Source organism: Cyprinodon variegatus, unplaced genomic scaffold, assembly GCF_000732505.1.
Source record: "Cyprinodon variegatus isolate N-32 unplaced genomic scaffold, C_variegatus-1.0 Scaffold66, whole genome shotgun sequence".
Taxonomy (NCBI): Eukaryota; Metazoa; Chordata; class Actinopteri; order Cyprinodontiformes; family Cyprinodontidae; genus Cyprinodon; species Cyprinodon variegatus.
The window spans coordinates 1,081,527-1,091,946 of record NW_015150519.1 but is presented as its reverse complement, the minus strand read 5'-3'; the positions used below and the strand labels follow the sequence as shown (position 1 = coordinate 1,091,946).

General features: G+C 37.5%; 1 protein-coding gene across 2 annotated transcripts; it reads left to right on the top strand.

The window, feature by feature from the left end:
* The first annotated feature begins 386 nt into the window (after positions 1-386).
* vsig10l (V-set and immunoglobulin domain containing 10 like) lies at positions 387-9,499 on the top strand. 2 transcript variants are annotated; one of them, XM_015371846.1, is made up of 12 exons: positions 387-570; positions 748-1,077; positions 1,651-1,923; positions 2,005-2,271; positions 2,428-2,670; positions 2,773-3,054; positions 4,353-4,445; positions 4,823-5,047; positions 5,135-5,254; positions 5,480-5,520; positions 6,943-7,029; positions 7,128-9,499. In XM_015371846.1, the coding sequence occupies exons 1-12, from the start codon at positions 498-500 to the stop codon at positions 7,200-7,202; spliced, it is 2,109 nt and encodes a 702-aa protein (XP_015227332.1). In that variant the 5' UTR covers positions 387-497; the 3' UTR covers positions 7,203-9,499. The 2 variants fall into 2 exon arrangements, with proteins under 2 accessions (XP_015227332.1, XP_015227333.1); XM_015371847.1 differs by lacking the exon at positions 1,651-1,923.
* The last annotated feature ends 921 nt before the right edge of the window (positions 9,500-10,420 follow it).

Here is a 10,420-nt window from a genome sequence, read left to right as displayed (position 1 = left end):
GCTTTGTAATAAAGTTGGTGGGGACTGATGGACCTACAGTTACTCGACCCGAACACTTTCATTTGGTTCTTGTATTTTCCAAAAGTGAGCTCAAACATATATTTGTTGAATGCTTTCCTATTGTTGAACACAAGAGAACCTTAATACACTGATATTTATATTTATAGATGGAGAGATGCCTTTTAGCCACAAAGCACTAGATCAACAGGTAACAAATGTCAAAGAAAAGCCAGCGTCATCTATTCACATACTTTCCTGCTGAAATTGGGGATATAAAGCCCCCTGTGTTTAACGTAAGGAGGGGGCGTGGCCCCCATGGAACAATCAGGGCTTTGACAGCACAGGTGAGCTCCTCACGAGGCGCCGCTCGTGCGCACCGGAACCTGCGCACCTCACTGCTACCTGACGCTTCTTCTTCACGCGCTGGATCTAACGGAGCAATAATTAAACTGTCTCCAAACTGCTAATAAGCTGGTAAATTCTTCTGTTCGTCTGAGATGAAGCAGCTGGAATGGTTTCAGAATTTAAGCGCTCTGGTCCTGATTGTTTTATCATTCTCAGCATTTCAAGGTGAGCCTGTGGTTCTGTAGGAAACATTTTTATTTTTTAAAAGGACAATGCTGCTGTGAATTATTTTTTTAGTTTTATTTTTTATAACTAAATACAATTTCTATTAATTTCTAATGAAAGCAGGTAAAATGGATACATTGTTTCACAATTTGAACTAACTTGAATTCATCCCAGCAGGTATTAAAAGCCAACTAGTGGTGTCTCCAGTTGGTCCAACCCTGGTGAATGTTTTAGCTGGCAGCAACGTGACTCTGGCTGTGTCCTTCAGTGGAGCCACTGATCCAGTGGTTATCTGGTTTAATGGATCTTTAACTGTGGGGACATGGACTATAAACGCCAATTTTCCTCCAGACATAGTGGATGACAGCAGGGATGTACTCCGTATTGAAAAGGATGGATCCCTTACCTTTACAAATGTGCCAAAGCACTTCAGTGGCATTTATACTGTTAATATGACAAAGTCTGGACTGGGAAAAGCATCCACGACCTTCAATCTGAGGATATATGGTGAGCAAAGGAATGTGGAGATGTGTTGCAGTAAATATGCTTGACTATATGTGGTCTTCAACGGGATTTTGGCAATATCATGCGAAACAGACCCGTCTATAAACAGATTATATAGTTTAATAAATTAATTTAAACCAATCTGGTTAGAAAACCTTTGGACAATTATGAAGCAATGTTTTCCTGAGGCTTCAAAAAGTTGCATGCAAAATAAGACAATATCTGTGTGTGTGTGTGTGTGTGTTTTTTTTTTTTTTATAAGAGGACTAACTTTAAACCACAGTTCATCTCTCCCCAAAAGTTTTTAATGAATTTCACTTTACAATCCTCTTAAGGCTGCAGCTATCCTTCTTGACTAATTTTTCCTGCTGAAATTTCCATTAATACATGAAAGGATACAACACACTGTAAAAAGCCAAATTCTTTGGCATTTTGTGACTTGCTATCAATTAATAAGAATAAAAATGTTAGTTTTGAAGTAGTTTTATGCCCCAATTATCAACACTCACAGCCTTAAATGTTGAAATATGAACACAGTTGGAAAGTTTATTCAATCCAAAAACATTTTGTCTACAGAGGTGATCCAGGTCGTGACTCTGAGCACACAGCCTGATTTTCCCCAGGAGGGAGCTGAGCGGTTCACCTTACAATATAGCATGCTTCAAGGTGTTGTTGGGCAGGAGATCTGGAGCTTAAATGGAAGAAAACTGGAAAATGGCTCGCACTATTTGATAGAGGGAGGCAGCCTTGTAATACGTGGACCTAATCGGAGTGACATCGGGTCATACTCTGTGTTACTGATGAACCCTTTCAGCAATGCAACGGCTCAGAAGAATGTGACTGTTCTCTGTAAGATTCATAATTTACCAATACCTTCTTAAAGCTGTTAGTGTATCCCTCCATTTTTCTGGACAATTTATTTTGTTGTAGATGGACCGGATGAACCTATAATTGAGGCACTGCCAGCTCAGCCTTTCTATGAAGTTGGGGACTCTGTGATTATCTCCTGCAATGCTGAAGGCTTCCCACAGCCAACTGCTGAGTGGGTCTTTGGGGGTCAAACTCTTTCAGAATTTCACCAAGGAATCCTAAATTTAACCAATGTGCAAACCAATCAGGGAGGTGTTTATACATGCTCTGTGCTCAATGCAATGAGTGGAAAGAAGCGGGAGAAGAATGTGACTATAACTGTCTATGGTACGTGGAAAAACTTCTAATTTTATGTAAATATGTCATTTATTTCTTGATTAAAGCTAAAGTGGTTTTAATACCGTAGTTGAAGTATCTTAAAAAATGCTTTAATTATTATATTAATCTGTGATTAAGAGCGTTTAATTTTTATTCCTGTAACAGAGAGGCCATTAGGTGATCCAACGTGCTCGGTGTTGTCTGTGAACAATACTGATCTGCAGTATCAGTGCAGGTGGGTAGGGGGAACACCAAATGCCCAGCTGACTTTTCCCGACTTAAGCACCACAAGCACTGGAGCGGGAATCTTCAGTCTTACTGTCACTGATGCCAGTAGCTTTGATGAGAAAACTGTTGTTTGCAACGCAGAGCATCCAATAGAACATAAAACCTGCAGCGTTACAGCAAGTAATATTTATTTTCCTTCCTTTTGTTTGGAAAAAAGAACAGTCAGTCAAAATGCGCTTTAACATTGAACACAACCCTAACAAGAATCTGCTTGCTTAACAGGTCGTCCCATGAATTTCCTCCCAGCTGTAAAAAACACTGTTGACCCTGATGGACAAATTGCAGTTACCATCTACTGTGTCAGTGATGCATCCCCTCAGGCTGTGGTTTCATGGTCTAGAGGAGGTGAGGAGGTCATCAACGGGACCCCATACCAGATCAGCAGTAATACCACACAACTGAAGATTCGAAGTTATAACATCTCCACTTTCCTGCTTACACCAAATTTTACCTGTACTTGTCGTAATCCACTGGGCAGTCAGAAAAAGCAGGTCCAACTGCAAGGTAAAGCAGCATACAGGTTATGTCTGTGCTTTAGAAGTGCTTTAAAAAATTCACTATAATCTGGTTTGATAGGTTGAACTGTCTGTTATTTAGTAAGACTTCTCCAATTGGCAAGAGTTTTCATAAAAGTGACCTTTTGTTTGTTCTTAGCTTACCTAAGGAAAGTTTTCTAGGCAGAAAAAAGTAAACATTTGGCCCCCTTCTTTTAAACATGCAATGTGTGAAATCTCTTTGATTCACAGTGTTTGACAGATCCATCGTTATGTTCTTTAGATCAGGCTTTGTTTCATTAAAATTCTAGGAGAAATTATGAAAAGTTACTAAAGATTTTTATGATATTGCAACTTAAAAAACAAAATCATCTTTGCTGAAGAGGGTTTTTGTTGGTTCTCAAAGTGCCCATCTTTTAACCTTTAAATTCAGATCTGTTTTATGATGCAATACTTGTCATGTGGATTAATACTTGATCTGAAATGGCCTGTAAATGTTTTACAGCCTCAATTTATATACAGGTAAAAAAATTAAAGTATATTGTACCATAAACTGAACATGATGCCCTTTTGTAGTAAGTTATTTGTTTTATTAGATTTTGAAAAAAATAAATAAAAAAAAATAATAACAAAACTAGAGTATACTCAGGAGAGAATATGCAGTTAAGACACTCATATCAGAAGAATTATGGCTAACTAATTAAACTGAAAAACTACTATTCAAATGGGCCTTACGTAGTTTGTTCATTGACTAAATGACTTATAAATAGGACTGAACCAATTATCCCCATTGATCATGATGAACCACTTATTAAAATAATTATAAACTAATTTAGTAATCGATTAGTCTTAGCTGGAGTATACAGACTTTAAAACATGCCATTAGTTAGAAGAGCAAACAGCTTGCAAAAATGTTAAAGGTAGAAGCAAAAACAAACTATATTTTAGAAAAAAATATACAGTCTAACAGATTTCATATAAAAACGTGACTCTAGAATGTTTTTCTTGCTTATTGAGGAGTGTCTTTACCAACATTTTGAGAATTGCAATTTTATGTGTAATCCATTTAAATTTAAAGGATGTTTTGTACATCATTACTTTTTCTTACATGATTTTACAATAGTCAATACCTCTGGTTTACAGAAGTTTGAGAGCTCCATTCCATTTACCTTTATTTGTCAGCATGACTGGCATTACTAAAGGGGCACAATGGCCCTTAGTGAGGGAGCTAAGGAGTGCTTTCCTTTAAACAAAGCTCTCCAGTCTTTATATCCCATTAACTCCCTTTCTCCCTCTGTCCCTCTTCAGGCCCGTCTATCTCAGATTCTAGTTTGTTCCCTAATGAAGATGGGTCAATCATCACATTGACCTGGGAGGTCCCACCTACATCTATTGTTACAGGTAAAGCAGAAATAACGTGGAGTTTTTAAGTAAATTTGGAAAGTTCAGGGCTGAGTCCTTTTCCCAGACAAATTTCTTAGGAAAAAGCAGAAACTGTAGGCCTAAGCAGAAAGTGCTCAGGCAGAATGCAGACTAAATGTTGAACATAGAAACTGTTCAAAGAATATAGGGGTGTAAACACTGAGTAATGTTCAAACCTGTCAGCTGAGCAAAACTGTATTTTGGGAAAACATCTTAGAGCAGAAGTGCTTGGAAAAGCAAATATCTATGTACTTATTACCACAGACTAGATTGCTTCATAGATTGACTGAAATCTGGAGCTTTATTACTGCTAAAGGCTCTGGTGCAATAAAGTATAACCTTTTCTTTTATCAAAGGTTTTGACATCCAAATGAAAGGACCAGATCTTCTGAGCAATAATGAGAAAAATGCCATGACGAAGGGCAACTCAAATGAATACCGCATAATTCAACAGAAACCTGGATCTGCTAGGAGTGCAGACATCTTTTTCCTTGATCCCGACTTAACCTACAGGTTTCGAATTATTCCCAAAGCTCGACTAACTGATGGAGAGCCATCTGAGGTTCACAGGATTGGTCCAGGTAGGGGAATCTCTTTTGTCAGACTAAAATTAGGTTAAAATCAGTTTGTGTTATTTAAACTACTAATGGCTTTCTGACTGACTTTAGGTGAAGGGCTGAGCGGGCCTGCCATTGCTGGTATAGCAGCTGGAATTCCATGCAGCATTCTGACCCTATTCCTAATAATAGGCCTCATTGTTCTAATATTCTACCTTCACAAGAAAAAAAGTAGGTGAATTTAGGAATCATGTTTTCTATTCATATTCTGTTGTTATGGATCCGTTTTACTTTCCTATGTAACCTGGTCCGGGCACAAAGCAAAATAAGAATTAATTCATTTTAACAACATCACCTTATATACTTGGTCTTTGCATTTTAAGTTGTTTGATTGTAACACCAGAATCATACTTGAAGCACGTCATCATGTGTCCTGTTTGTTTTTTTCCCCTGTAGGTCGTCAGACAAGATATCCAGTCTCCAGAGCAGTTGAGAAGGTTTGATGTATTTATTTTTTGTTCGTAAATGAATATAAGTAAACGGATAGCCTAATGGTGCTACCTTTCTCCTACCTTATCCTGAGCTATTTTCTATATTGAAGCTGCTATAGGTTTAGACTGCTGGAAGACATAGGAACCACTTTTCATCAACCTTCTTCATTCTTTTCCTATTCCCCAATTCTACAGTATTTATTAGTTGCACTCATAAACATGTATCTCTCAGCTTTTTCTTGTCATAGTAGTTTCATCTGGTTTGTTCCTGTTTGACTGTGACTTCGTCCTGGAAAGAGATGTCAGCCGGGCTGCTGCCATAAACACCATTTTTTTGTATACAATTTGGAGTTTGGCTTTTTTTACATTGTAGTCCTGTTTCTCTTACTATATTTACACCAATCCTTTGGAACCGAGCCGCACCAAATCTAATACTCGGTCAACAGTAAGGCTTGGGCTGATAACAAAGAGCGCATGAGCAGACCGCGTCATCTCCCATTTACAGTCAGCTTACTCATTTTCCTGCGTGTCCAGCTTTGCAATTCATCCATTTCTTCACCTGTTCACAACAAAAATTTCTTTTTCCAGGCACATAAATTGATAGGCACATAAATTCCTTGAATTTTATGGGTCATGCCTTTTGTGTTTGCATGATTCCCCCCTTGAGAGCTGTAGTATCATGGACTGCGGGTAGGAGGCCTTCAGAGGGGTAGTTGGGCATATGACTTACTGTAACTGCTCACTTAACATTGGGGATTGCTCAGAGCTTTTCTGCTTGACTGTGTCATTCCTGGATGGTGGCCACCTGCAGAGCTGGTTAACAGTCACCTTTTGTATAACTGCTTCTTTTTGTATGTTCGCTTCCATCACCTTGAACCCCTGTCAGCCTCGGCAGTGGCCGCTCACACTGGGCCTCATTCTCTTGGGGTTTTTTCCTGTTAAAAGGGAGTTTTTTCTTCACTGTCATTGCATGCATGCTTGGTGTGAAGAATTAATGAAGACTAATCCATCTGCGTATGATCTGATTAAATTGTATCTGTTTAGTGTCGTGAGATTTAATGTGTTAAGAACTAGCACTATATAAATGCATTGAATTGAACTGAATTTATGGGCAAGGAGGCTACAAGAGACATGTTACCTTTACTACCACTCTTCTAATTTGCATGTTACCTTATTCAGGCTGAATTAAAAGTTACAATTGGAATATATATATATATATAGATATAGATATGAGATGGATGGATACATATTTTTTTTAAAGTCTGCATATAAACTTGTGTCAAAACATTTTCATGACCATCTTGTAAAACCTTGAATTAGAAGTTGCAGCATCAAGGAGATTAATTTGCCAGCCTTAGAACATTTTGTATAAATTTCTGTTTCTTTATCTACTGATTCACACTATTCTAATATATTTGTCCTTCTCAGGTGAAAAACATCCAGCCCAACTCTGCTCCACACAAAATGCTGAATGCAGGGCTTAGGTCTCCACCTGACTACAATAGGTTGCACCAGGTAGTTTTACTAATGCAAAATTATATTATACATAATGTATAATATGAAATCTACTAATCAGATTAAAATTGACCTTTGTTTTTTTACTTTTATTCCAGACTCCCTCAGAGAGATCTGGGACTCTTCCCACGTTTGTCCCACCACCCCCAGTCAGAGTTGCAACAACAGTTTAGCTTAAAAGTACAGTAGATGTGTATAAAACTGACTTTATTTTTTCATAGTACTTAGGTCAAGTATCTTCATTAGACTTTTTTTTATCCTATTTTTTGTTAACATTTCTAATGAAGGGAATCATAATGAACTTTTATTATCTGTTAAAAGAAAATCATTAAAATAACTGAGTCTTTAAGTGAACAACAATATGTAGGAGGAACAAGTCAACAGAGAGCAGCTACCTGGGCTAGAGCTACTGACACAAGTGTCTCTGGGAAAGCTAATAGCAAAAAATCAGATGCAGAAATTTCATTTCAAGCTGAGGAGGATGCCAACCAGACAGTTTTACAGTCAAAAGCAGGATTTTAACAGATGTAAACTGTGCTGTTAGAATAATGCAGGGACATGTGAAACCTTAATGGCTAAATATTTCAGCTGTGACTTAAATTAACAAATCTAGTTTTGCAGGACCATGTCCTTATGTTTATACTGCAGCTTTAATGGTTTTCTCATGAGCATAAAATCCACAACCATAGATGTATCCAGGACAAGTTCAACTTGGTTCAGCCATATTTACATTTCCTATCCAATGAATGTTTTGCAAAATTGAATCATATAATCTTAAATCTGCCATTGGTGGAAGTAAATATATTTTTAATGATTTTACTACTTTTATCATTTTATCTTTGTCCTTTCCATCTGGAGAATTTGAATGTCCTGAAAAGTGCTCACAAGTTCCTTTCGCTGCTCCTCTGTGCAGGAGTCACCACGGCAAGTCATTGCATCTTGCACACAGATTTGATAAAGGTCTGACTCCTTTCCCAGAGAACCTAGGATTCAAATCTTGCCCCTCAATATTAAAGAAGTTTTTTCTCTAAAGTTGCAATTTTACTCAATGCGGTTGAGCACCCACTGCCCTTTTTTGTCTGTGTTTGTGCTTGAAATTTTACGCATCCTTCAGTTAAAGAGAAGAAAAAAAATGCCAGTAAAATAACAAAAGTAATAAAAAATACAACTTATAAAAAATGGAAATCATGACATAGACTTTGTATATATGTATACATAGTATACATACACACTGTATGTTAGGCTATAGATTGATAAATAAAATAAGTAAGCAAGCCTGATGGAGCTCATGGATTTGAATTTTGTTGAGCAACCCTTTGAGGCCATCAGTAAAACGGATGTTTTCTGTAATGTTCAGGAAATGTTGGCTGAATCCCAACCTGGTCCCTAAAAACAAACAATAAGCACTAACCTTTCATTTGTGCGTTCACACAGAGGGTCCACCATATTAAGAACTATCCCAAAGCCTGTAGTGGGTAGGGCCAGTGGACCGTTTATCAGAGCAGGCTTGCTGGAATTTGACAGTAGTGTAAAAGTGAACAAGTGAAGGAGGAAACTCGTTCCTCCAAATGTAAGTTCTGCTGGTTTTCTGCATCCTCATCACACGGAAATAGAATTCCAAGTTAGTTATGGGGATAAAACATAATTAATTCCAAAAAAGTTTTGTTTTAAGAAAGAGGCAAATGTTTGATTTTATGTCACACTGCGGGACAGAGTTACAGCCACGCACGGGGCATCATTGTGTTGCCATAGCAATGACTGCTTTCCTTTTCTTTTGGAGGGCAGAGGCTGTGCCATTCACGTTTATTCAATAATAATTAAATAAATAATGCTCTATTAATCCCAAAGGGAAATTTGGAAGCTCTTGGCTAAATCCCCCTCAGTACATGTCATTTCAATTGATTGCTGATGACAGGCTTTTGCTGGAGTATAAACATCTGCAACGCTAACCCTATTCTAAAGCGAGGGGAAAAATCTAAAAGTTCCAGCACCCGGCCTCTGGGGAAATGGATTTGAATATCCCTGACCTTAAGTATTCTGTTTCCTATTCTTCAGTGGTTCCTGACCCTGTTGCTCTTGTACCCCTGTCTTGCATGTTTTAGGTTGCTCCTTGATGACACACACCAGATTTGTATGAATGGGCGTTAAACAGGCTAGAGTCTAAAAACGTATGCAAACATTTGAACCAGGAATCTCAAATAGGGCAAGTAGCTACTTCTGTACGGTTTTGCAGTGGTTATTAACTATTGAATTCAAGCAGATGTGTCATATGAAGAAATGATTGGATTATGTACTTTCAGTCGCATTTGTTTCATCTCTAGTCAAGTCATTGATTCACTGTTATTGGTTGCAGTGTGACATTTTTGGCCCTTGTCAGTTGTTGTCCGACAAGCTGTTGTTTTTGTATCAGATTTTTTTTTATTTCACACAAGTAAATGGCATGTACAATGTATCCACTAATAAAATGTTCAATAAAAAAACCTTTTTTGGTATTACAATGATCCAACATTTGTAATAGCCTAATTGCTTTTTTAGGTTTGGCTGCTAGTTCTACTAAGACATAGCAGCTAATTACAAATTTCTCTCTAACAGAAAATTATGTCTAAACTCCTTTGAGGTTTTATACTGAAGTAAATGACTTATTTTAATCTTTGCAAAGTGTTTATCAATCATAGGAGGATGGGTTATCTGAAATCAGTCTATATGATTAAACATACAGGGCTGCTGATCATAGATTTGTGCAGCAGATGGTGCTGCTGGACAGGGCATAATCATGTCATATTAATATCCAGTCAGACAATCACAACTGATACTCAGAACCCTATCCTGCATGTTTTGGGTGTTTTCCTGCCTCAATGGAGTCATCTGTTTTCTTTATGATTGGTCACCTTATTAAGCAAGCCTAAAAAATCCCAAATATATGCTATTTGTAATACTGTCTCAAAGCTGATATCAATTAGCTTTGCAAGTCATTTAAGTGGTTTAAAGGAGTCATAACCTCATAAATTCTCTTTAATTCCATGATTAATTATTCTAAAGAGAAAAAGAGATCTCATTACGAGTCCTCTTCATACACCGTTTGCGAGGGTACACACGACACACACATTACATTACACAATAAGTAAAAAGTTACTGAAGCACCAACATTTACTGATTGCCTTCAGGTGAGTCCCTGATTTTTGGAAGCGCCTCACTTTGTGATTCCATCATTGATGAAACAGGATTATGTTGAGAGCGCCCTCTTGTGGGCTTTTCTGGTTTTAACAAAGATCCCGCATAAAAAGAACATTAGTCCACTTTCACACATGCTTTAACATGAAAAAGTCAGATTTTCAGGTGATAACCCTTTAAGGGAATGGTTTTCTCTGTATAAATTACATGAGAACATTTC

Excerpts from the sequence above, each read along its gene's own strand:
- vsig10l (XM_015371846.1), top strand. The coding sequence starts at position 498 with ATGAAGCAGCTGGAATGGTTTCAGAATTTAAGCGCTCTGGTCCTGATT. Across the intron at positions 571-747 it reads ATCATTCTCAGCATTTCAAG|GTATTAAAAGCCAACTAGTG; the intron begins GTGAGCCTGTGG and ends TCATCCCAGCAG. Across the intron at positions 2,671-2,772 it reads AACCTGCAGCGTTACAGCAA|GTCGTCCCATGAATTTCCTC; the intron begins GTAATATTTATT and ends CTTGCTTAACAG.